At 47.1% G+C, this 26862-nt stretch overlaps 1 protein-coding gene and 1 long non-coding RNA gene across 7 annotated transcripts in view; one reads left to right on the top strand and one right to left on the bottom strand.

Annotated features, from left to right (window-relative positions):
• LOC125947384 (uncharacterized) overlaps nt 1-8541 on the bottom strand; it is a 63396-nt gene extending 54855 nt beyond the window's left edge. The window contains exons 1-2 of the long non-coding RNA XR_007468255.1: nt 8180-8541; nt 6928-7037 (exon numbers count right to left, since the gene is read on the bottom strand). This is a non-coding gene — a long non-coding RNA (uncharacterized LOC125947384). The remainder of the gene's footprint in view (nt 1-6927; nt 7038-8179) is intronic.
• LOC119462440 (zip homologous protein 2-like) overlaps nt 1-26862 on the top strand; it is a 52795-nt gene that overhangs the window by 10059 nt on the left and 15874 nt on the right. The window contains exons 1-9 of one of the 6 annotated variants that reach the window (XM_049672018.1): nt 9074-9346; nt 9442-9503; nt 9568-9630; nt 9723-9779; nt 11652-11710; nt 22976-23047; nt 23427-23527; nt 24924-24984; nt 25440-25482. In XM_049672018.1, coding sequence (XP_049527975.1) covers nt 9238-9346; nt 9442-9503; nt 9568-9630; nt 9723-9779; nt 11652-11710; nt 22976-23047; nt 23427-23527; nt 24924-24984; nt 25440-25482 — 627 coding nt within the window. In that variant the 5' untranslated portion in view covers nt 9074-9237. Of the gene's footprint in view, nt 1-9073; nt 9347-9441; nt 9504-9567; nt 9631-9722; nt 9780-11651; nt 11711-22975; nt 23048-23426; nt 23528-24923; nt 24985-25439; nt 25483-26862 lie in introns of those variants that run through there. The other 5 variants (XM_049672023.1, XM_049672024.1, XM_049672022.1 and 2 more) reach the window with 5 other exon arrangements.

A 26862-nucleotide genomic window follows, 5' to 3' on the forward strand; every position in this document is an offset into this window, starting at 1 on the left:
TTACTGTCAGCAATACTCGCGATAGTATGTCGCGCGACCGGAGGTGCGGCAACGAAGCCTTGGCGTGACCCAACTTCCACGCTTTTGCAAAGCCAGGCGAACCCACCACCACCGTTTCCAAGGTGTCCGCGTCTTCCGTTTATTCATTGTCCATTCTAGAAAACAAGTATAGTAAAGTATAAAAGCCATTTCTTCTTCCACTTTCAATGGCAGAAAATAGTTGGGCAGATTCCTCGTTGGCGCTCCATAATTCGTGCACGTGCACGGTATGTTGCAGAAGTCGCGGGGTGCTTTTATCGTCGCGACGATAGATTGGAGCATAGGTCTCACATAGGACGCGCAGAGCTTTGGCGAGCCCCAACACAAGGGCCAGCCCGGGTTTTAGCTTTGGTGTTCCCGTTGCCGCTTTGGTGTTCTGGAGGCGCCGACAATAATACGAAATGATGAAATGTTATTACAACTTGTAAATAAAAGCTATTAAAGAAATATTATCACGCCTAGGCAGCAACCTGTGACTCAGCGCTACCGCGCCCGTGTGAGGAGAATCACGGAACGCCAACGAGGAATTTACCGAAGGTCGCAAATGACACGCGAAGTTGCACAAAATGATCACTTTTGATGACGGGTGGGTCAATGAATGAACATACCGCTCGAAATAATGCATAAATGAGCGCCACCCACGCCGACTAGATGGATGTGGACGAAAGCGGGCGGCAGAAGCAAAACAAGTGAACTACTTGGACATCGCAAAAAGATTTCCGGCCGCTTGGCCTTTCCGCCCGCTTGCCGCTTCCCAGTGTGAACGTAGCCGTCTGCGCGCGAAACGTCTCTTGTATGCGATTGCGCCCCTACGGAAGGCTGGTTGTTACTGTTGTGTTGTTGAATCGCACCAGCAATTGCGCAAGGCTGGTAGTTGCTGTGTGTTGTGGAATCCCAAACCCAGCAATGTACACACGAAGGGTTGATGCCAGCAGTGAATTCCACCGACTCGCAACAGAATGAACGAAACAGGCAGCCGACAAGCATGGATTACTGCTGTGCGCAGTACAGCGTAAGTAAACTGTTGTTGTAGGCGCTGACAGTTCTCGTCGGAGTTCACGCGTCCTGAGAAATTGATTATGTGCACTATGCACTAAACAAGAACGGAGTTCATTCCTGCATCACTAGTAGAGCACTGCACGGGCCGATTTTTTCAGCCCGGGCCCGTTTTTACGTTGGGGCGGGCCCGCCCAAGCCCGATCAAAACTTTTATGGCGAGACCCGGGCCCGGCCCGGGTCGGAAATAATCTACGTTACCCGCCCGGCCCGGCCCGCCACCCCTTACCTTAGGCCTGAGCCCGACTCGAAACCGGCCCGAAACCCGGCCACGAGACCGAAAAATAATGTTTTTCAGAGTTGAGACGCCAGAGAATAACTCGCTGCACGTTACATGCACACCACCAGAAGCCCGAGCCTGGCCCGGACCCGCGTCAAAAAGCACACGCCGTGCCCGAGCCCGGCCCGAGCCCGTGAAAAACTGTTCTACCCGGCCCGGCCCCGTGGGCCGGGCCGGGCCCGGGCTTTCGGGTAAGCCCGAGCCCGTGCAGTGCTCTAATCACTAGTACACCAATCAGTCGAGATACCTGTGAGGTACAAGGCCGCTTCCTGTTTGCACCGGTATAAGTGAAGCAGAAATGAGTTGCACGCACGACTTAAAATGCATACACATGCCATATCTATGCTGTGCGGTGAAATATTCTGTACAATTCTGAATCTGTTGACGTAAAGGCAAATTACCGCTGCACACTCGCACACAGCGGAAGACACAGCGGCCCATGCACTTGCCGCAGGAAATGCAACCCTCTCGTATGAGGAAGCAGGGCGACGAAAGCTTCGAAAAAAAAAAAGCCTTCCCCGGTTTTGCGCGTACTTAAGTTTTCTAGCGCAAAGACGCAGCGAACAAGTTATTGCTATGGGAGTATGTATAGCCTGGTCACGCATGCATTTTCACGTGTATAGCGACCTTGACTTGTGAAACGCACTTCGCCCCGACGAGGACGACGCCACCTACGCTTAACGAAGATTAACAATTAATGATGGCTTCTCCGATCGGGCGGGTCGTCTCAACGATGCGTTTTCGAAGACTGGTCCATTCAGTGGCACGATGAGAGACCGTTGCTACGAACGCCCACTGTACCTGTCGTGCTTACTGTATTTTACTGAGCTTGCTTTACTTTTTAATTTATTCTTCACAAGCACACGCAAGGGGGGGGGGGGGGGTCCCATGTCTTTGATATACATGTATAGAGTCTGCTTAAACTACCGATATTTATTATCGATCACGCCACGTAGAGGAAAGCAGACGCTTGCCCCCCCCCTCCCCCGGTCGGGCCGGCGGAACCCCCCCGAAAAAAATTTCTGGCTACGCCCCTGGTGCTTATGCTGGGGTGGCGGCCGTTGATGAAGATGATGTTTGGAAGACACCAAATTCGAGGCTCAAACCTTGCAGGCGGCGGCTCGTGCGGTGAACAGGCGTCTCGACGGGTAGGTGTCGACACGTAGGAGTGCCTATCATGAGGCGATGGTACCCAGCACCTCCACCAGTGTCCCGATACACAAAGCTCAGGGCTTTATTATAAAAGCAGCTCGACCGCGCTGTACTCGGGAGAAGATACCAGAGAGGCGCCAACAAGAATGTCTTCTTCTCTTGATGACTTCAGGAATCTCGAGCAGCCCGGTCGTCATCTTTGTCGGCGCCCGCACTGGTGCACGAATACCGACGAAGGGAGTGGAATTGGGGCATTCATTCATAAAAGTATGAATTGGCAAAGGGTCAAACAGGAATGCAGGGAGCATTTACGGCTAAAAGGGAAAGTGGCAGGAGAGTAGACACTCCTTGGCTTTGTATACGTGTGGACAGGAGCAAATGCCAAAGAGGAGAACAAAAAATGCTGGAATGCATATCAAGTGACATTAATGAGCTAGGAGGAGGGTGCCAGGTTATTATACTAGGAGACATTAACGCACACATAAAAGACATGGACGGGTATACAGACTCAACAGGCATCATGATGCTGGATATGTGTGAAAGGCATGACTTAGTTGTGTGCAACAGTACTGAGAAGTGTGAAGGGCACATCACATTGGAGGTAGGGAGCCTGCAGTTGACGATAGATTATGCACTAATGTCACATAGGACGCATGATAGGCTAAAGGTAATGAACATAGATGAATATGGCTCCAGAAGTCTAGCTGGTGATCACAAATGTATTAAGGTGAGTTTCAGAAGAGAAATGAAAGTAGGTAGGAGGCAAGATGAACAACCAGGTGGGATATTTTACTGGGACAAGCAGCTGGAAATAGCAACCCAACAAACTGAGGAAGTAATTTCAGAGGATACTCAAACAGAATGGACATATGCAAATTTAACAGTGCTATTTGAGCTAGAGCTTGCTAAGGTACGAGTCAGGCCCAAAGGGAACAGAAGACGTAAACTCAAGAGCTGGTGGGATGAGGCGGTTAAAAAGGCCATAGAGAAACGTCAGGAAGCATCCAGGGAACACAGACATTCAAAGCGGCGGGGTGAACCAGAAGCTGATGTCGGCAGAAAATGGAATAACTTCTTAAACTGTAGAAGGGAAGCGTCCCATTTGATCAATGAGAAGATTAGAAGAAAGGGACCCAATGGTTGTCAGAAGTAAACAAAAAGGATAGAAAAGCAGCGAAGAAATTTTCGGAACATCTCGACTCCTTGAGTAATAAACTAGCCTAGAGCAGAGGTTCATAGTTACAGCTCAAGGTGTTGGGCTAGAAGGAGATGAGGCAATAGAACATATAAGAACAATGATAGCAAAATTTTAAGAACGAAACGTAGCGTGTGCTCAATCAGGTGAGGATAGACTAGTTAGTGCAGTGGCTCCACTCGAACAAAGCGAGTGGGAAAGGGCAAAGAAGAGGGTTCCTAGTAGCACGTCAACAGGTCCTGATGGCATCCCAATTATGTTAATAAAGACATTAGGGCCGAAAATCTAAGAAAGCATTAAGAGAGGCAATGAGCAAAATGATAATGTACGGTAAAGCCCCCGACGGGTGGAGACTGAGCAGGATGAGCATGATATATAAGAGAAAGGGGGACAAGCCGACATAAACTACCGTCCCATAACAGTGACATCTGTGGTTTACAGGGCAGTGATGCAGATTATAAAGGACAGACTGCAGGCATGGGTGGAGGGCGAGGAGGTTCTGGGGGAACTACAAAATGGGTTCCGGAAACAAAGAAGGTTAGAAGATAACTTGTTCTCATTGACGCAGTGTATTGAAATAGCAGAAACGGAACACAGGCCCCTATGGCTCGCATTTCTGGATATCAAGGGAGCCTATGACAGTGTAATCCAAAGGATTTGTGGGACATACTGGGCACTCTAGATGTCGAAGATGGAGTAAGTAATCTTTTAAACAATATCTATAAAAGCAACAAGGTGCTTATAAAGTGGGAAAACAAGGTATCTGAGCCTATATACATACAGCATGGGCTTAGGCAGGGGTGCCCTCTGTCACCTTTGTTTTTCATGCTGTATTTACAAGGAATAGAGAAAAAATGAGAGAGGAGCGGACTTGGCTTCAAGCTTTCCTTTTTCAAGCTAAGGAGAATGGATTAAACAGTCATTACCAGGACTGATGTACGCAGATGACATTGTACTTATGGCTGACAGCAAGGAAGACTTGCAGGGGTTAATGGACATCTGTGGTAAACAGGGAAATAGCTTAGGTTTGAAGTTTAGTAAAGAAAAATTGGCAGTCATGATTTTTAATGATAATCAGAGCAGCGAGCATAGGATACAGAGGGCTACGCTGAAGGTAGTGAATAAGTACAAATATCTTGGAGTGTGGATAAACAATGGGTCTGAGTACCTAACAGAACATAAAAATATGTAATGGCTAAAGGTAGCAGGAATGCAGCTGTGATGAAAAAAGGGCACTGTGGAATTACATAGGTACGAAGTGGTGAGAAGGATTTGGAAAGGGGTGATGGTCCCTAGTTTGACTTTCAGTAATGCGGTCCAGTGCATGAGATCAGAGGTTCGAGCAAGGTTGGAAGTTAAGCAGCGAGGGCTCGGTAGACTGGCTCTGGGAGCACACGGAAATACACCAAATCAGGGGGTACAGGGTGACATGGGATGGACGTCATTCGAGGGCAGGGAAGCTAGCAGGAAGATAGAATTTAAGGAGCCTTTGAGAGAAATGGCAGAAAAGCGGTGGGCAAGGAGAGTTTGCAGTTATTCGTACATGAGGAATGTTGACACAAAATGGAGGAAGCTGACCAGAAAATTGTCAACCAAATATTTGGACTGCAGGAGGGGTGGAAACCAGGAAACAGTGGTTAAGAAAAAGGTTAAGGAAACAGAGAGGGGTCTATGGAAAACAGGGATGCAGACGAAATCAGCACTGGGAACATAGAGAACTTTCAAGCAAGAATTTGCCAAAGAAAATATCTATGATAATTCTAGGGGAAGCTCTTTGTTGTTTGAAGCCAGGACGAGAGTATGGCGGACTAAGATGTACCGAATCAAGTACCAAGGTATAGACACGTGCGGTGCGTATGGAGAGGAAGAGGAAATAGCGGAACACCTCATACTTTTCTGTAAAGGGCTTAACCCTACAGTGCAAAGCAACAGGGCAGATTTTTTCAAACCATTGGGGTTTAGGGACAGTGAAGGTAGCAAGTTCTTTAAGCAGGTAGAAATAACCAAACGGAAGTTATCTGATTGGTGGCTAAAATCAAGGCAGGGGTGAAATTTCACCCACCACAAAGTACAAAATATGTTATTAGTCGCAGCTAGATGGCATATGCCACCGCCCGATTTAAAGGGCTCAGCCTCATTTATCCATTCATCCATCCATCGACGCGGCAATATGGGAATCAATAACCATCCTCCCCAAAACATTTTCGCTTCAATGTACTACACAATTAGGACAACTTAGGGAAATATAATTAAGAACACAGAATCTGTGCAGGCACGGATGTTAGAAGAGAGAGAAACAGAAGCCTACAAGAATGCATAATAATAAAGGTAACCAAAGCCCTTCTGCTTTTGTCGGGTGAATCATAGCAAGACATAAAAGGATATGCGTGCCTCACAACACAGTCCCTGAAAAATATGTCACAATACAGTCAGTAAGGAGCACAGCATGCATATCTACAATAGCCTCCAATTATATTTAACTCAGAGTAGGCTACTTACATAAATTGATTAAACTGAAGGTTGACCAGATTCTAAATATACGATTCAAGTAGACCGAAACTGCAAGTTATGAATATGGCATATTCATAGCAAAAGTGCTGTACATTATGTCACACATGCCAACCTGTGAGCTTTATATTTTGTAAAAATTCTGCAGACACAAAAATGCTTTATTGGGGAGATTGCACACATTCTTTTTAAAGCTTCCTCGCAGCACTCACATTGTTGCATTGATACACACATTATAGACCTTATTTAACTTGAGATGAAGCACACAAAGCAGCAGCAAACTTGAAACACCGGAACTGACATTCTTTTATATCACAGAGCGCATTTTTAGTTCTCTTGCTGCTGCCGATTTAGCCTGTTTCAGGAATTTATCTGTACAAGTTTGCCTAAAGCAAATGCCCCCTCTGGTATACTCGTTAGAGACTTTGCATTGCTAATAAGAAAGCAGTGCATGTACCATCACAATTACCTTTTCTAGATGCATTTTAGCAATATCATGCCACCCATCTCTCAACAGCTTTAAAAACATCTTAACCAACAGTACTTCATTCTCGTAAAAATAGATGTGACATTTATAAAATTGTAGAATGAGCCCAAATTTGTAAACTTCATGAAAAATTCAGGAGAGTTGACAGGTATGAATTATACCAACAAAACCTACAGCTTGTGTAAGTGGCAGGGACCGTTTTGTACACACCTTGTCGCAGCATGCAGAACAGATGCTTTGCCGTGCTGTTCCGGCTGCAGAAATTTCTCAGGTTCGTATGTGGTGTAGAGATGCCTCTGGTTCACGAAATCTTGACATCCCTAAACAATAAGAAATGTTCAATTTAATGTAATCCCTGCTTAAACTGCAAACTTGCAAGTTCACAACATCATGTTACATTCTGGCAAGTCTCGTACAACCAACTACACAAAGCTACATCTGGTTGTTACATCATGGGCGGTTATTTAACATGAAATGGAACTGCAGCCAAACATGAATCTATCAAAAGCTTCACACAAACGTACATCTGTAGTAAGTGAAATGTGAATTGTACTACGAAGAAAATTCCTTAGCACATGAAAAGCAGTCCAAAATCGAATTTCTTTAGGTGGTGGAACAAAGCATTGTATCAAAGGACGATGCGCTGGACATTACAGGAACAGACCCCCTATTTTTTAGCAGATAAAAAAAAAATTGTGATTAAGAAGAAGCATTGCTGTTGTAATCTCGGCTTCTCTGAAATAATCAAAATTTACAAATACACGAAAACACACAGGACACCCAACACAAAAAATACAGGCTGTCTGACGACACTATAAATAGAAGAATTCACATACAAGCTAAAATCTGACCATAGCTAAAATCTGATCATGCGTCAGACGCAACAATCTGGTACCACCTCGCGCAGCCGTTAGCTGACGTACAGCCTCCCGCATTTTTAACTATATCTCACCAGCATACTATGAAATAGGCGTGCGTCGTCCTGAGGAGAGCAAGATGACGCTCGCACTCAAGAGTGCTTTATGCGCCTGTGCCGGTCTCGCTAAGTATCGCCGTTGAAGGCGCTAAAATGGCCCGTGATCGACACTCGCGCGATATAGTTAAAAATGCGGAAGGCTGTACTTCTAGAAACACATATACACTATTTCTCGCTGGGAAATCATGTACAGAAGCAGTAACTTTCCCTGCTTGAATTTTTCTGCCCATCCAGGTGAAACAATCACCGGCGCTAGCATACTTTATAGCAGATAGCAAATAAACGATAAAGTTCCTGGCAACATCCAATAGGTTTCAGGACATTTTTGTGAAACTGTTCGCTAAATGTGCACTGCGACATGAACAACGTACATTCGAAAAACACATTTATCATTGTGGTCGCTTTACTAATCACCTCGTGATCCGTATAACAATCCACACTTCACAAACCACTGACTACAAAACTGAGCGCAAGCGCCGGACTTACCTTTCTAGGCGTACTCGGCAAACGCTCCTTCGTTTCACAGGTGACGCGGCGTCGACTGCACCGACGATCCTTCCGACGTGAACACTGTTGAATTGCGGATGACCTACAGCACCTGATAGCACAACTTCCAACAAATTCTTCCGTGCACTGTGATCGAATGCGATGGTATGAGAGCCTTTTTCATGAGCCGGGAACAAAGAAAGCGCGAACGGGTCGATAATCGACATCGATAATCGACATCGGCGCACCACACGAAAGATACTGCGAGCTACGTTACGCGGTCCCAGGGGTTAAGTGATCGTCATTGCACACAAGGGGCACGACATTTCCTCCCGGCACAGCGTACACACGATTAAACTTCCACATCGACCTGTCTGAACGCAGCACGCACACACAGCAATAGGGGACAACAGCCGAAGACGGGAAAATAATATCATCTGCAATTTTTCCGGTCATGCACGATGGTGATGATGATTTGTGGCTAATGAACCCTTTGTAACGGGTGGACTCAATACAATAGTGTCCTAGCCTAAAGAAAAAAACTATCCATAACCACATAGTGAAGAGCTATACCACACCCGGCACCGTTGACCGCTCGCGACTACGGCTCGCCACCACCGCTCAAGGCGAGTCGCGGTACGAAATTGGGGCGCGCCACGCGCGGCCGTTTCAGCGTTGGCGGCGCGGGCTCGCGAAAAGGCGGTGCAGCGCGTTCCGGAACTCTGCCCGGCAAATCTGATTTAACAAAGGCGCTCTAATTTTCGATTGCCTCGGTAATTACAAAGTTTACGATATATTTAGCACACATTTTCTCCATGAACAACATTATGATAAATATGGAACGAAATGTTGCTAACCAGAATGCTATGCTTTAGCAGACGTCGATTTGGACGCGCGAAGTCACAGAGCGCTCCGACGGCGCAAGAAAACGTTGGTTAACTCTGAAGTTCTAGTGAAATACCGTGGTCGTCGGTATCGGTCGCAGTAAGCTTTTTTGACGTATGAACTCTACGTTTGGATTAATTTGTAACGCTGCTCACTGAACGACAGGATTCGTGATGAACAAGTTAGTCTACTGTAACAACTGCTTTGCGCAGCCATCGAGAACTCTAATGTTTTATGTCACAACATGCGCCCATGTATACTGCCAGACTTGCAAGGAAGAGTGTAAGCATTCGTAACCATTGTAACACCATCTATGTTTAGCATGTGGCGTGATTCTGGAGATTTACTTTGCCCCTGAATTTTGCACTTCTGCTCAGGCACTCGTTACTCCTGCAAGATGTGCGGAGCAACGTGCACGACTGCTGCCTTGTCTCAAACCGTACGTACCACGTTCTGTTGTGCGTCGTCTACAAAAAGGCGTTCTCACGGAGATGCTATTTCAGATGAGTCAGGATGTCCGGGAGCTTTTCAAGGACCCTAAACAACTTCTACAAAGAGCAATGATGGTATGACTATTGCAGTAACTCGTTATGACAGCATCCACGCCTTTTACTATACCGTATGTGCTTACCTGCACCGCATTTCCTTTTTCCCGCAGATCAGTGAATTCCAGGTGTCTCAACTAGTCAGGTTAGCGACGTGCCTGAGACAAGAGGTGAGAACATAATTTTTCCTTCTTGCAACATTGCTTTATGCGCACTGGAAGCTTTTCCGGATTTCGTATTCTTCGACCAATGCCTATACAGTGAGACCGAAACCGGCTGCAATTAATCCGAATACCTTCACTCCGCGCCAGCTTATGATCTGTTCTGTGACGTACTGGCAGTGTTTAAATAAGGTAGTGCGGCAAAGTTAGAAGAAATGTAGACATATATCGGAGGACTTTGAGCACAAAGTGCTATGGTTATGGTCAGTTTTAAATAACCAGAGAAAAATTGAATGCGTAATGAAATGAAATCTCAGGGCTATTTTTTTCTCAGTTATTTAAATGACGCAATAGAACAACATGCACCCAAGATGTTTGACGGTGGCCGTCACGCTGTTTTGCTGTTTTTATTATTTTAATTTTTTTTAGGGATTCGTTGTGTTCACATTATTAGTATTCGTATACAGTAAAGGGCATATTTATTATGTGCTAGCCTAAAGAATGTTCACCTCCTTTGAACTATATATATATATATATATATATATATATATATATATATATATATATATATATTTAAATGATGAGAGCTTCCCAGAAAGCGTTTTTGGTCATGCTTCTAAATGTTGTATTTCCTCCAGCAACCCAGTCTGCTGTTTTAACATAATGTAAAAATAAATAGAGAGCAGGTATAGGCCCATCGAACCACATCATAAGAACATAAATATCACAGTAGGGTTCAGGTTGAACATAGATGTTGACAGACAGCATAGACAGTGCAGTGTGTGTCCACTCTCTTTTCTGTGTCCTGTGTCGACTACACTGTTAAATGCGAAGCATTTCTTGGCGAACATTTGCCACTTTGGGAGCATCTATCTATCTATCTATCTATCTATCTATCTATCTATCTATCTATCTATCTATCTATCTATCTATCTATCTGTCTGTCTGTCTGTCTGTCTGTCTGTCTATGTATCTATCTATATATCAATCTATCTATCTATCTATCTATCTATCTATCTATCTATCTAGCCGCCTGCGTCTTGGTGCTCTCATGGTCGTTTCATTAACTTGGTATGTACAAAAATTGGCATAGTATGACAAGAGTGTATGACGACCATAAATGATAGGTCATGACGTTAATGTCATGATATGCGTGTCATGTAGGTCATGAAACAGCCGCCTACATCTTGGTGCTCTCATGGTCATTTCGTTAATTTGGTAGGCTCCCCGCACACTGCTTCGTATAACATCTATTCCCACAGCGCGTGGGATCTACCGGCTTGTTTCTTTCGTCTTTTTTTTTTTTTAATAACACGGAAAACCATCAACTCGCCCAATCAGCCGTTCTTCTTCAGATTAACATACACGATGACACGGCGGTCTGCATTGAACGCTTTTTGTCTCATCGACAGGAATAGTTTAATCTGGAACCGTAATTAATCTTGTTCGACGTTCGTTTGAGGTGCCTATCACTCCCGCTCTTTTAATTGCATGGCATTTTCGTATCCCCATAGATCGTTAATCCCCTTCGCTCGCGACAGATTGGGCCGGTTTGGGGTGTGGCTTTATTGTTCTAGCTTAAACATTCCCAAGCGTTGTGTCGGTGCTTTAAACAGATAAGCAACATCTCGCCTTCACTTGCCGTGATACTGATCTCGGTCTTGTTTAATCGCTTTTAGCTTGTATCAACGATGAATTACATTTACTATAGCCAATCTCTGTCGGCTTGATTGCACCCCTTCTCCTACCCCTCAAAATAATTATAAAGGACACGCACGCTTCTTTTCTCCCAAATGTCCATCGAACAACTGTTGCATACTCGTGAAAAAGTGGCTTTCGACTAAAAATCCTGGTAACTGATACGCGCTCGTTCACGTCCAGGTGAGCACGCTGAAGGCGAACCATAAGAAGGCCACCGAGCTGGGGATCAAGTACAAGCAGTAAGTACCCGTTCATGCATGAAGGGGAGATGTAGAGAGAGAGAGAGAGAAAACGTAGCCACGTCAAGTCGACCCGGCAGTCATTGGAAAATGCTGTCCCGTCCACTACTTGTCAGAAATACAGGGTGTTTCAGCGAACACTTTCTAAAATTCTTAAAGTTTACCTGTGGCAGATCGCCCAATTCTACTTAATGAGCCGGTCTACTCGAAGCGGCGGACATTACTTGCGCAAAAAATTGAAATGCATAATCGCCGAAATAATAAAAATTCACTAATTAAGTTTTTAACTAATTACCTGATCGCTCATATTGTAATCTACAAATTGTAGCCGCGGAGTTCGCAAGACGGATCTACTTGGAACGAATTCTCGGGATGACACCAGTTTCGGGATATTAAAGGGACACTAAAAAGAAACCGGAAGTTGAGCTTAAATGGTAGATTATCCTTTCACGATCACAGTCATACCATTCTTACTGCAAACAGATGTTTAATAAGCGAGAAAATAGCGAAAAACTGAAGGTTAGGTGCTGACGCCCCTTCGAATTTCCCGCACTACACGTTCGTGACGTCGGAGATTACAAACGCAGGCCGGTCGCGATTGGTCGAGAGCGATCTATCGCTGTAATAAAACGCAAAATGAAATACACCTAAACGTACATAAACAGCATTTTCCAACTTTTTAAACCGTTTCAAGCGAGGAAGTACAAGTTTAGCTCAAAATTAAATAAATAAAAAATGGCATGGCGCTACATCCGGTCGTGATAGTTTCGTAGTTGCGTTTTTGCTCCATGGATCTCGCGTGCGCGTGTTCGGCTATACACTGTTTGGTTGCATGTTGCGTGGCTCGAAAAACGTTGACTTCGCGGGAAACAGCCAGAAAATGCCTCGTGTGTGTAGTGTTGAGGGCTGTATAAATGGCCAAAGGCACTTGCTCAGGGGCAGCGGCAGTGTTGACCCGATTGTGTCCTTTCATGTGGTGCCGCGCGATGAGCCCGGCTGCCCGGCGTTCGCAATGGCTCAGTGCTCTGCCAATGATAAAACGGCAAAAGAGCCAGAGAAACCGATGGTGTGTTCTCTGCATTTCTCGCCCTCGGATTATGTATATAATCCTGTCCTCGGAAAGTATCTTGGCGTGCCCCAGAGGCCAGTCCTTTCTCGAGCAGCTGTTCGCTCAATGCTACCTTCATCAAACCCCCTATCGGTGCCCCTGCAGCAGCAAACTGGCGACTCGGTGAGTGCTAAATGTCATTAAATAAAGCCACGAAATAACCTTACCGAGTACGTGCGCAACTTTCTACGCTTGTTCTGTCGGGAACATCGTCGCCTGGCGGACCGGACGCTTCGCCTTCCGTCGACGAAAACGAAGCTCTGCTTTCCGCCGGCGCGGCCGGCGGCTCACCGCCATCGCACGCGGAAACACCTACCGCTCGAGCACGGAGGATCATTTCGCGCTCCGTTTCACTGAATATCGCTGAAATGCAGTCCTGCTTCCCTGGCGAGCTCTTCGTTGCAAGGTTCAGCGGCAGCAACGGTATCCATCGCGGCGAACGCAAACGCAGCGGCCATGCATGCAGCCATGATGCAGCCAGCGCCTCGGCCGTTTACGCAAGCGGTGACGTATCATGGCGCATTCTGATTCGCTGAGAGCAATGAAATCTGTGACGACACTGCTTCAGCGCCAAATCTGGGGTGAGAGAAATTGAGGAAGAGATATTTGGTCTTTGTTTACGAATTTCTCCGCTAATAACTCATATTTTTGCACCCAACAAAAACTGCATGCATTCCTGAAGGGCCATCTTTTATTCCAGCTGAACTTCCTGTTTTTCTTTAGTGTCCCTTTAATTCCTGAACTTTGCGGAGAAGTGCATTGGCGATCCAGTTAATTGTGTGCTTGAATGCATAAATCGACGTTTTATTAAGAAACTAACTGGAACGCCAATGCATTTCTTCGCAAAGTTGCGGAATTAATATCTCAAAAGCGGTGTCATCCCGGGAATTCGTTCTCAGTGGATCCGCCTTGCGAACTCCACGGCTACAATTTGTAGATTACAATATGGGCCATCAAATAATTAGTTAAAACTTAATTATTGCATTTTTATTAATTAGTCGATTGTGAATTTGAATTTTTTGAGCAAGTAATGTCCGCCGCTTCGAGTAGACCGGCTCAATAACTAGAATCGGGCTATCTGCCAAAGGCAACCTTAAATAAATTTTGAAAGCGTCTGCTGAAACACCCTGTATATTTTCAGCTGGGCACTGAGTCCCGGTGTCTGGACCCGTTGGCGTGTTTTATGCGGGCCAAAAGGCAGTGGTCGTTGTCTAGGCGTACCGCAGCCGTGGCCTAGTGGTAGAACGCCCGCCTCGGCTGCGGGAGGCTGTGGGTTCGATTCCCACCGCCGCCGGGCACCCACTGTTTCAAAAGGGTACAAGCGTACCCCGGCCTGGCGTTCGGCTTCCTTCAGGGGTGATACGCTTGGGAAAGGAGCCTGCGCCCTGAATTCCCGTCGAAACCAACGTGAGCACGGAAAACAAGTGGTGTCTGGGCCGCTCCCATGGCGGTCATTTCACATGTGGCGCCCCAAGCACCTATTGAGGTGGGGGCACCTTCGGGTTGAGGTCAAACACCCCTTTCCAAGCGTTCAGGTCCCATAATGGCCGAGCACCAGGCCGGGAGCGCGCTTGTACCTAGTTTACCGGTAGTTTATCGAGGAGGCTATGGCTGAACACGATGCCTGTCGCTAAACGAGACGGCAGCTATTAAACGTGTTCTCGCTAAGCTGGCCGGAGTGCCACGAGACAGGGACCGACCAGTACCGCTGCCCCAAAGAGCAACAATTAGTTTTTCGGCTGGTCAGGGAAGACTGCGCCTTCAAGGTCAGCGTAGTATTTACGCCTGCTGAGCGTTCCGCTGGGGAAATGTTATTAGCAGACGTTCTCGTCGCTTCTCGATCCTCGCTTTCTATAGCTCTCGCTCATTCTTGCGGGCGTTCGATGTCATTTGGAGCTTTGAAAGTTCGAGCGTTTTCCGCGCAGTACTTGCATCCGCTGTTACAGTTTGGGACGAAGCATCGGCGCCCCATTTTCGATAATCAGTGAACGCATTCACAGCGAACACTCAAATCGTAGATGAGAAGTGGAGGAACTGCAGAACTTAGAAATGACGATTCTGACAGCGCGAAGCGAGCGGCAGACTCTGCTCTACTCTGCTGTTCCGTCGGGCCACGTCTCCCCGAACGTGCCGCAGGAGTATAATTAAATTTTGTTTCCCCGCATGGTAGCTATGTATCGCATACATTGATCGGCACTTTTTATGGTGCATGATAATAAAGCTAAACAAGTTCTCGTTTGTTGTTACGCAAAAAAAAAAAAAATTCTAAAAGCACGAAGTGCAGTTTTCTATACGCGCATGGGTATGGTTGCGAATCGTCTGCTTCGGTCGCAGATCGGCTGGCTACGATCGCAGATCCTCTGATCTTTCAAGTGCGCTAGTTTCTTGCTCTCATTGCCGCATAAAAAGCATGCGATCCCAAATATAAATCTTGCAAAAATATTTATACCAAGGCGGTGTACAGGTCTATTATTCCTTGAGTGCAAACAGCGCTGGCGCAAATCTGTTTGCGGCATCCCACCACCCAGCGCAAGCGGCCAGTAGCAGACGATGCCGGGCGCCGTCGGAGAGCATTTTTTTTTTTCCGTGACCGCGGATACGCGCGCTCCGCTCCGATAAGGGAAGTAGTTCGTTGCGTCGCCGCAAGGGGACCTTTATCGATGGCATTTCTAGATATTAAAGGAGCTTATGACAACGTAGACAGGGAATTGTTATGGGAGATTCTTCAGCACGAAGGCATAGATGACGATTTCGTGGAGCTGCTGAGGGAGATATATAGAGACAACCAAGTACAAGTGGTATGGGAAGGTCGAAAAGGTAAATGGTGGGAATTCACCAAGGATTGAAGCAAGGATGCCCTCTGTCACCATTGTTGTTCACGCTTTACGTTAAGGGTATAGAAAGCCGACTGGAAAACAGCCAATTAGGCTTTGATTTATCCTACATGCGTAATGGACAAATGGCGCAACAGAAGGTCCCTGGACTTATGTACGCAGACGACATTGTCCTACTAGCGGACAATAAAAAGATTTACAGATACTTGCGAATATCTGTGGGAACGCAGCGACAAATCTAGGCCTTAAGTTTAGCACAGAGAAATCGGGGATTATAATCTTTAATGAACACACGAGTAACTTCGTGGTGTCAATTCAACAGCAAGTAATGCCCATAGTGAAGCAATATAAGTACCTCGGCGTACACATAAACGAAGGAAAGAATTACTCAAGCAACCACCAAGATAATCTGAAAATAAAGGGGAAGCGGAATGCAGCAATAATGAAACACAGAGCACTGTGGGGCCACAATAAGTATGAGGTGGTGCGTGGAATCTGGAAAGGAGTAATGGTGCCAGCGCTAACATTCGAAAATGCCATTATATGCTTAAAATCGGATATATTGGCGGGTTTGGAAGTTAACCAAAGATTAGTAGGCCGGTTGGCTTTTGGAGCCCACGGTAATACCACAAATGAGGCAGTGCAGGGTAACATGAGTTGGGCCTCTTTTGAAGTCAGAGAAGCACAGAGCAAAATTAGTTTTGAAGAAAGACTCAGGAACATGGATGAAAATAAATGAGGGAGCTAAAGTGCACAAGTATCTGTACCTGAAAAGCGAGCACACAAAATGGAGGAAGAGGTCAAGGAAGTTGACAACCAAGTACAGGATAATCAGAACTATCGACAACCAGGTGTCTTTAGAAAGAAAGTGAGGAAAATTGAGACAGAGAATTGGACGCAAAGAATGGAAACAAAAACGACCATGGAGATTTACAAGAATGAGAAGAAAGAAATTAGAAGGGAGAATCTGTACGATAACACAAAGGGCAGTGCCTTGCTATTTGAGGCTCGAGCCGGTTGCCTAAGGACCAAAACATACCGTAGCAAATATTCGGAACTAGATGAGCCATGTGTATGCTGCAGTAAAGATCCAGAGACCACTCAGCACATCCTAATTAAAATGCGATGGGATCCACCCAGCGAGAACCGTAGGTAACGTGCGACTCCCAGAAGCGCTTGGGTTTAAGGTGGAAGGAAACATCAACAGATCAGCCGTAGAGATAAGCAAGAGACGATTAGAGTACTGGTGGAAAAAAAGCAAGGAAAAGATGGATACGACCTGATCTCTTAAAATCATAGGTAGCGGTACAAGGTAAATTTTTGAAAAAAATAATGATGAGATGTATACAAAAATGCTAGATAAAGAACATGTATAGTATACCCTGAATAAATCAAGCAGGCTAGGCGAATATTTGTTGCCGCCCCGTTTCAAAAGGGATGCCAATCATCATCATCATCATCAAGTAGGGAGCCTACATGCAAGTGTCGTTTTAGCGGCGCTTGCATGTAGGCTCCCTAGTCCGATTGGGATACAATAGGTACGAGGTGCTCCGGGGTATGTGGAAAGGTGTAATGGTTCCAGGGCTAACATTTGGAAATGCGGTTGTTAGCTTGAAGTCAGGGGTACAATCAGGACTTGATGGCAACCAAAGGTACACCAAGGACGAAGCCGCATGTGCTTGCTGTGGTAAAGCTAGAGAAACGGTGGAACATGTTTTATTGGAATGTGAAGAAATCCACCCAGCTGCAAGTCTAGGCTCCTCTGACCTCCTTGAAGCCCTTGGGTTCAGGGATAGCAAGGAAAAAGTAAACATGTCAGCTGTAGAGATTAGTAAGAGGCGGTTGGAGGTTTGGTGGCAGAAAAGTAGGGAGACCACAAACAACGGAGACGTACAGAAACAAAGTTCGCAGTAATGGTTCAAAAAGTTGATGCCTGCAGTTCTTTGTATTTGTGTGTTTCTCAAAAATAAAGGTAGCACATTAGGCAAAATAATAACAAGAGCTTGGTGGCGCAACCCACCACCCCGTTTCAAAGGGGACGCTCTAGCATCCATCCAAGGCGAGCGTCATAACCACTGCGCTATACACCCACGCTTGCAGGAGGTGCATTTATGGGAACCATATGGTTGCATTGTACTGACGATTGCAACACAACTTCCTTTGGGAGAGAGAAAGGAGAGACAGAAAGAAATATAGAAAGAAAGAGAGAGAAAAAAAAGAAAGCGAGAGAAAGAAAGGGAAAAAAAAAGCCGCATATCCACAAAGTGAATGATGATGAGTGGGCGAAGCACCGGTGGATCATTCGGGTATCCGTGAATCCCCCGTACATGCGAGAGCGCGGGAAGCGGCCGCAAAACGCCTAAAGTGTTCTCTACTTGAGGTTGGTGGCGCCGATGCTCGGTTCAAGCGCGAGCTTCGCGAGCCCTCAGCTCCGGGTCCGCTTGCCGGCATTGCCATTTTGCTGCAGCGTCCCGCGCCCTAGACTCCGGATCCGCTTGTTGTCTGTGTCGCCGTGCTGCAGCAGCATTGCGAGCCCTCGACTCCGCTTGCAGTTGAGCTGCCACTCTCCCCTTTTCAGCCATAGCGGGCGCGCCGTTATCAGGAGCGACCGTTATCATCCATGGCTGAAGAGAGAGAGCGCGCGTCGGGAACGAACGCCTTTGTGCACTGCAGCGCCCCTAGCGGACTTCACGCAAACCAGAGCTACGGACGAGGGACAGGGTTCGACCCTAAGGTGCTTCGCCCCTAAAAGAGGGAACCTGGCTACAACCAAGAGACGCAATCAATCGGCCAGGCAACCGTTGCTGAAACACCCTGTAGTACCGCTTCCACTGGTCATCTTCAAGCTGCAACAGTCTTCGCTTGTGTGAATAAGCTTTTTGTTTGCCGCGGCTGAAAAAGCTGTGCCCCTCTTCACAAGAAAGCTCTTACGCTAGAACCGCTCGTGAGAGCATGATGCCAGCCAGGCGTAATGTTGGGCTGTAATTAACCAGAGAGGCCGGCCAATGGCACACAGTACTTTTACGAGCGAATTCGACCCCGGTTGCACGTAAGAGCGTTTCTCCTTTGGCCACAGTGCGGGAGCTCTGATAACTAGACGAACGCCAACCGCAGATGGCACATACCTATGAGAATTTTCGTGAATACTGGCCCTGATAGCGCGCAGCCCCGCCTTCGTATAATTTCGGTGTGCGCATCGGTATAGGTTATGCTATTATTCGACTATACTCGTGTCATTGCCTTGGACATAGCAGAGAACGGAGAACTGCTAGCTTAGCACTGCTGCCAGCTGGCCAGTTACGCTTACGCGTAAAAAATAATCTGAGTGACGCGAAAAGTCGACGTCACTCCTCCCGCTCTCGTTGCCGCTTTCAGTGGCTATAGCTTTCAATAGGTCTAGAACACCAACAGCCATGCAACGAGGGCGTGATGCGCGGTTCAGTGCTTCTGTCATGTACTTGGAGCGCACAAGAGCCCACGTGACCGTAAGCAAGCATTGAACAGTGCCTGCGCACGGTGGACGAAATGAAAAAGGTATAATCTCAAAGGAAAAAGAAGAGCTCCCTTAATTCTCTTGATGTTCTGCCCCGCTGAAAGTATCCACCAGGAGAAACCTTGAGAAACACCAGTGCCGCCTTGGTCCTAAGGTGGCCTGTTCGGGAGCTCGCTCCAGAGCCAATATAGAGCACTGCACGGGCCCATTTTTACGTTGGGCTGCCCGCCCGAGCCCTACCAAAAGTTTTATGGTGAGACCCGGGCCAGGATATAATCTACGTTACCCACCCGGCCCGGCACGCCACCCCTTTGCCTTAGGCCCGAGCCCGGTCTGGCCCGGCTCGAAACCGGCCCGAGACCGAAAAAGACCACCGAGCGGCAATAAAAAAAAAAAATAAAATAAGGCAGCGAATGAAAGAAATTTACTCTTAAGGCATAAATACATGTCATATGCAATTGTGAACACCGTTTGGGCGGTGCGAACGGAAGTACTAGTGCGCAAAGTAGTACGAATGACCCTGCCGAGCACTATCGCCAGCAGTTTCCAACGGCGCGACCTTGATGCGGCTCAATCCACTTCTATCACAGCGCCGCCACAGTATTTTCCCACGTCGGGCGCCTCACTGCAAAGCATGCGCCGCCCCAGCCGCTCGTCCCACTCAACCGTATTCTAGTACACTATAGCCGAAGCGCAGCCACGACCGTCGTGAGCGCAGCGCATGGATGTAGTAAACGGAGAAAGCTTCGCGTTCCTCCATGGTGCAGCGTAATGCGCTGCTGCTAGGCGACCGGTTGAGAACATGCGTGCAATCATGGATATACGCAGTGCCATATTTCAGCCACGTGACGAATGATCTCATCTTACCAGACATTGTTTTACCAATTCGCCTTTGAAGTATCAGCAAGTCGCGAACGCGCTTACACCGCGCTGAAAGCATTAATTACATTGATATAGGTAAGGTATACAATGGCATCCTTTGGGTTGAGGCGATTTCGGTCTGCCTGGACATTTACATTGTGTTCAAATAGCGCAAAATACGACGGAAGAAGAAAAGGGAAGTACACAAGAGTAGCACTGCTAGCTTAGCACTGCTGCCAGCTGGCCAGTTACGCTTACGCGTAAAGTGATCCCGGAGTGACGCGAAAAGTCGCCGTCACTACTCACGCTCTCGTTGTCGCTTTCAGTGGCTATAGCTTTCGATAGGTCTAGAACATCAACAGCCATTTATGACTTTAGTTAGTTAAAACTGGGCCTCCGCATGCATCTGCGCTAGAGAGACTTCCTGCCTGCGCACTTCGAAGCTTTAGCCTTTAAACCCACCACGCATACGATCTGAGTGAGTTTCCTGCACTTCAACAATATGAATAACCTATTCCTCATTTAACCTCACATCGTCACCGCACCCTCCCCCGCCCTCACCTCTCAACGCCCGCCCTTCCTCACCTCATCACGTGAGGGTGAGGGCAGATGAGGGTGAGGAATGCTCTCATGAGGGTGCCTATGCTTGCGGGTGTCGTACGCTCTGTCGCTCCCTCTTTATGTCGATGCCCGGCTGCAGGTACGAACATAGACGCGGCGGTCGCACATCGGTGTCACAAGAATGTAAAAAAAAAAATATCTAGAATTATCTTCGGCACGTTCAACAACGAAGACACTTCTTGAAACTGCAGCGCGCACACAAGAAACGAGGACAATTAGGCGAAGGGGACAGACAGGCCCTGACTCGAGTTGAGAGAGAGAGAGAGAAATAACTTTATTTTGTCCAAAATGTGGTTAGAGGAGGGGGTAATGACTAGAAGCCTCCCCCGTCCCCCCTTTAGACGGCGGCCGGCAGCCCCTGAGCCGCGGCGGCGTCTTCAGCCATTTGGACTACTCTCGCTTGAACATCTGGGTCCGAGCTGAGCAACACGGCCTCCCATTGCTCCTTATTTCTTATTATTAAACTGGGTTGTTGTGGTTTTGAACAGGTATTGTTATATTGTTTCTTTGGGCATGCCCAGATTATGTGTTGAAGATCTGCTCGGTTGTTACAATGCTTACATATGTCTGTGTATACATCTGGGTGATAGTGACTGAAGGCAATGGGGTTGGGAAAAGTGTTTGTTTGTATTAGCCGCCAAGCCACTGATTGCCACTTGTTTAATGAACAATGTGCTGCCGGATATCTAGCCCTGGCTAGTCTGTAATGATCAATGATTTCCCTAAAGGAAACCAGCCTACCTCTGCCCGACCGGCGGATTGCGAATGCGTCCGTGTTGGTGTTGGTGACGTCGTCTCGGTCTGCGAAACCTCGAGCCGCGTCATGCGCATTCACGTTGCCTGGCAGGCCAGAGTGGGCTGGTGCCCAGATGATTTGTATTCCCCTTGCTCGGTCTCCGTGGAAACCAGCCTGGAGGATTTTTTGCGCCTTTGGCTAGATGCGTCCTTTAGCGTAATTTAATATGGCGGTCTTGGAATCACTTATTACAATTTTATATTTGGGAGAAGATGTCATTGCTAGTGCAATGGCGACCTCTTCGCCTACCTCTGGCGTTGTTGTTAGGATTGTGGCTGACGCAATTGCATGTCCTCGATTATTGACTACTGCCACTGCCATGGCATCTTGATGTTCGTAGTCGGCTGCGTCTACATAGAGCACATGTCAGCGCCTGTCTGTCACCTTCGCCTTATTGTCCTCGTTTCTTGTGTGCGCGCTGCAGTTTCAAGATGAATAGCTACCAACTCGCCCAAATTTCAGTACTTTTACAACCAAGAGGCCAAGTGTTTTTTTGTTTTTTTTTTGTCGTACAAAACGCGGATAAATTTATTTTCATCACTTTTAGCGGCGTCAAAGCTGTCCCTCGTGATGTATGTATTCTTGTTCCAATTATATTCGAGTCTTCACCGTAAGTGCAATGCAGAAGTCTCCAATTACGCCTGTCCTGCATGTGCCGACCGCCATTATGACAAATTGCTTTACCTCATAACACTGTCCTATCCCAGGCCTACTCCAACTGCGTTTCTCTTCCCTTCTGTTGTTTTCACATATGACGTTCCGCATTTCTACACAGATCTGCGTTTCACACTAGGTAAACAGGGAGTGTCCTAATCAAAGCTTCCTGTTGAGAACCACGCACCCATCCGGGGACGCATGAACAGAACTGGGCACGCACATTGGCTTGCATATTGTACAAGAGGGAGACAGAGAAAAAAAGTTGTCGCAGTTTCACCTGAAAGGCGAAGCATCAATTGCGATAGCAAACTTGTAGAGAGCTATACGGAGTAATGATATTAGCTTTATCAGCTGTATAAACTTGGACATGCAGCAGCATCGGCAACACGCAGAACTGTTGTCGACGCCATCGGCGTTTTGCCCGCGTTCGCTCAAAATTCGTGCGGCGTTGGTGACTGTTGCCGGAGCCTCTGATATAAACAGGCACTGCGTGCCGCAGCTAAACGTCGCCTCCCTTCCCTCCCCCTCCCCCATGGCCTCTCGCTCGTCGGAAGAAGGCGCGTTTGCTCTACATACATGGTGATTGTGAAGGAGAACAGAGACGCCTACTTCTGCAGCCCTTAAGCGAGCACGGCGCAGAACGCGCGTTTGTTCTCCGCCGTGCGTTCACTCCCCGTGAAAGACGCGCCCCTCGCGCCCTTTCACTCGCACATACAGCGTTCGGCGCGCGGCGACGATTTCTTCTCCAAATGACGTCATACGGAACCTCACGGCGGCGACGCCGACGGCAGAAATCTGCTTTTGAGTGTCCATATAATTGCTATCGCAATAAAAAAAAAAAGGGGGGGGGGAGGGTGCTGGTCTTGACAAACGGCAATTCGACTTCTCTTTGCAGGCAAGCCGAGAGTCTGCGCAAGGAGAACGCCGCCCTCAAGAACGAGCTGAGCAAGCTGAGAGACCGGCAAAGGTACACGGCGTAGCCCCCAAATGGCGCTGCTCCTCTCGTCCGCGCAAATGCGAAGGAAACAATGCCGTGGGGGCACTTTCCGGCCCTCGACTCGTGTTTTTCTCCGTGTACCAGTACATTCGGGAGGTGTGCCTATAGGGCTGTATTTACTGCCACCTTTGTGCGTTCAGAAGTTCGGCCGGACGATACTTTCGGCTCAGGAAATAACGCTCTGTGGTGCATGCTTGACTTAGCAAGCGGTGCTCAAGCGCGTCCATGCATGCATTCAGAGTTGATGTTTACAAAGTTGCTCGCGGCAAGAAAAAAATAATAATGACAATCACGGCATTAGGTGCACGAAGCAACGTCCAGCAATCGTAATGGGTTCCCTGACACGCAGCTCTGGCATCGACATCAGGCAGTCCCCATCGTTCCTGACTCGGCCCGACTACCCCACCCCGCCAGCTTTTGAGAAGCCGACCGCCTCGCAATCGAGCAACGGTAAGAAACACTGCCACTCGGTGCCCTGACAAGTGTTTATTCCGTTGAGAGGCCCGAAGCGCAGCGGTCCGAATGTATATCTAGTTTCATCACTCTTATAGAATTAATGAGCGGCCACGTGATATGCAAAGAAGGGGAACGCAGTTATATATATATTTTTTAGGATTACGAGTGTCAAAGTGGAAAAAAAGTGTCTGAAGTGTGGGAAGCGGGCTCACGTGGTAGCGGTAGGTCACGTGGTTGAGGTATATACAGGCTCATATTTTTCTTTTTTTAGACAATACAAGCTTTTTTTTTATATAACAGGCTATAACCGCAGTGAGTGAGTGAAAAACATTTATTGTGGCTGAGCGAACTTGGCGTTTTTGCACGCGTTTCCGTTTCGTAAACGGGACAGAGACGAGAAGGATACGTCGCGCTTTCCTGCAGGCGTACGCATGCATGATTTGGGACGTTTACCTGAAGAGGCGGACACTACTTACAAGAGAAACTGCACAGTGTTCTTAGATAATTAACAAAGTTTCTCTAATCAATTTTGTAATTAATCATTTTAGAATGCATGTCCCAATTGTGTAATTGAAGACGAACAGGTACTGAAATAATTTACAATTAGCAGAAATCCTGTGCTTAGCACCAGTTTCGAGACATGCGTCCTAAAATCTGGCGAAATGCATTGATTTTCCAGTTGGCACTTATCGGCACTGTGGTGAAACGAGTGCTGATAAGCGTGCTGGAAAGACACTATCCGCAAAGAACATTGATATCTTACTGCGCCTTGAGAAATTAACTGCACATTTCATAGGTATCCAACACCTGAATCAACTACTAAACTGTGTAGTTCGCTTTTTTGCGTTATTCACCGCCACCATTCCACCCTCTCTCCCTGCCCTTCCAGCCGCTCAAAGCAATAATAATAATAATAATAATAATAATAATAATAATAATAATAATAATAATAATAATAATAAAACAAAATCTGCTGACCACGTTGATTACAAGAAACATATCGCGGTGCTCAATATTTATTGTCTCTCGTTGTGTGATCTTTACTGAGATGTTGTAGTGTTTATTACGCATTTCGCATTGTTTTGTATATAGCTGCGTGTACGTATATACCATGTGTAACTGACCGTTGTGTCTTCATTCGCCTGCCATAAGCCGAGATTACACGTTGTAATTTTTCATGGGAAGTCTCCCAGGCACTTCCTAACCTTGGGGTCTAGCTCCTTCTGTGAGTGAATGCGGAGAAACTTATTCCGCTGAGCGTACTGTGCTGAAATCTAGAATACCTGGACACAGTGACACCTGCAACTGTACACGAGCTGTGCACAGCTGCCCAGCTTGTGGAGTGAGAACGAGCGCAGTCGGTTTATCTTTCGTTTGGCATCTTTTACAGAGTTCGCGCTGCACACTCCGTCGAATCGTTCCCAAAGGAAGAAGCCCGCCGTCGTGACAGGGTAATGCTTATAAATGCACAGTCATTTTGCACCTCCTTCGTCTTTAACGGTACACAGTGAACACAGACATGCTTGTTTTCCCCTTTCCTAGTTAAAGTTAAAAATTTTCCACCTTCCTTGCTACCTTTTCCTGGTAGATTAAAATATATGGTCGTATTAGATGTGTTGAAGAAGTAGAAAACGTAAAACCGAAATATATTTTCTTCACTGCTAACGCGGGCGGCGCATGTGCAAGTACTCCATTACTGTACGCATGCGGCGTTCTACGAAGTGGGCTGCACAAATAATCCGCTAAGCAGGGGAGTCTGCTGAGTAAACAGCCTCGCGTGTGGTCATTGGTTTGCACAAGGCGTTACATTAAGCTTTCGACTGTTTCCTGTAACGCTAATGACGCTTTTATTATTTTTTTCTAAACTGCAGTAACGTTAAACTCTTTTCTTTCCTTCTTTTTCAAGCTATACCCCGAGCAAACAAGCGGTGACCATGATGGCTGGCATGGTAAGTTTGCAGCAACATAGATCAATGCTCAAAGTTATGCGCCCGAAAGTAATTTTACTGCAGCATGTTTAATTGATGATGTTGATGACGACGATGTGTCGATTTACATGGCGCAAGGGCCAGGTATGACCAATGCACCAACATATTTATTTGCGCTTTGAAGTAACTCGTACTGTCATCACTTATTTTTTGATCAACCATCTACACCCATCAGTCCGCACAGTATAGCAAAACACAGATCAAGCCACACTGACAGACGAGCGCGCTGGTCATGTAGAATTGACGAGCTCGAGTGAGTCCCTACGCTTACTCCATAACACATGCTGGTACGCGTGCTATCGATGCGTAACTGCGTCCCCAAAAAGCTTCCAAGTACCCCTTTCTGGCTCACATCTTTGTTGAGAAATGATTGCGTTTGACGTTGTGCTCAATCGTAAGGCACGCTTTCACTAATTCGCTTGAATACGAACTACAGTCGATAAGAGGAGATTCGTGAAGACTTGCCCCGACAAGCAATAGCATAGTGCCATTCGATTAACGGGCATATTGAGCAGACGAGCCCAAAGTCGGCCGGATAATATGTATAGTATGAGCGCTAACTGTGCAGTTCATCATCGTCTTCATGTACATATACCCATCCTCATAATCATCATCATTTTTGTCGGGTTGGTGTTCGTGGGCTGTCTCGCGCTGTGTGACAATACAAGAGCTCTGCCTTCGTCCCGGGCGTCGTCTCACAATATATACATGAAGCCATCTGCTAGCATCATATGGTTGTGTTCAACAAAAGCAGGCGCCTCGGATCCATAACGAGGTCTACAACATGGCTCTAAGTTTGTTTAATTCGACTCAAAATGCTTAGGACGACAACCACGAAAAAAAATCTGAAAAAAAAACGAAAAAGTAAAGACCAGCATTACGTAAACGCACCTGTAAACAGTATATAGACGATTTTGCACGCGCCTTGGCAGCAGTGAGCCCGCGACCCCCGAGGAAGTTCCAGTCCCGTGCAACTATCAGTCTGTTAGGGTAAAAAAAAAAATGCGAAAGCAATAATGTCCAATTGAACGCCGCTGAGCAGTCCTTCGAGTTTCGCGCTGCGAGTAATGTACCATAGCGGCGTGCACGTGCTGCCCGAGCCAACAAGCAGCAGCTGCGGTGCCAACGCCGCATGCCACTGACGTTCTGCGCGACGAGAGACCGAGGAAGAAGCAGCGGCCACTAAGGCTGGCAGGCGCGCAAGGCAGCCAAGCCCTGTGGGGGTGAGAGATACCGACCGCGTGCCAGCTTTCGAGAGCGAGGATGACGTGGCGTCGCGGCGATGCCACCTCCCCTCACACAACACCTGTGTCGCCTTTCGCCTGCTCTGCTTAAGGTCCC

Source organism: Dermacentor silvarum, chromosome 8 (genome assembly GCF_013339745.2).
Source record: "Dermacentor silvarum isolate Dsil-2018 chromosome 8, BIME_Dsil_1.4, whole genome shotgun sequence".
In the NCBI taxonomy this organism is placed as follows: Eukaryota; Metazoa; Arthropoda; class Arachnida; order Ixodida; family Ixodidae; genus Dermacentor; species Dermacentor silvarum.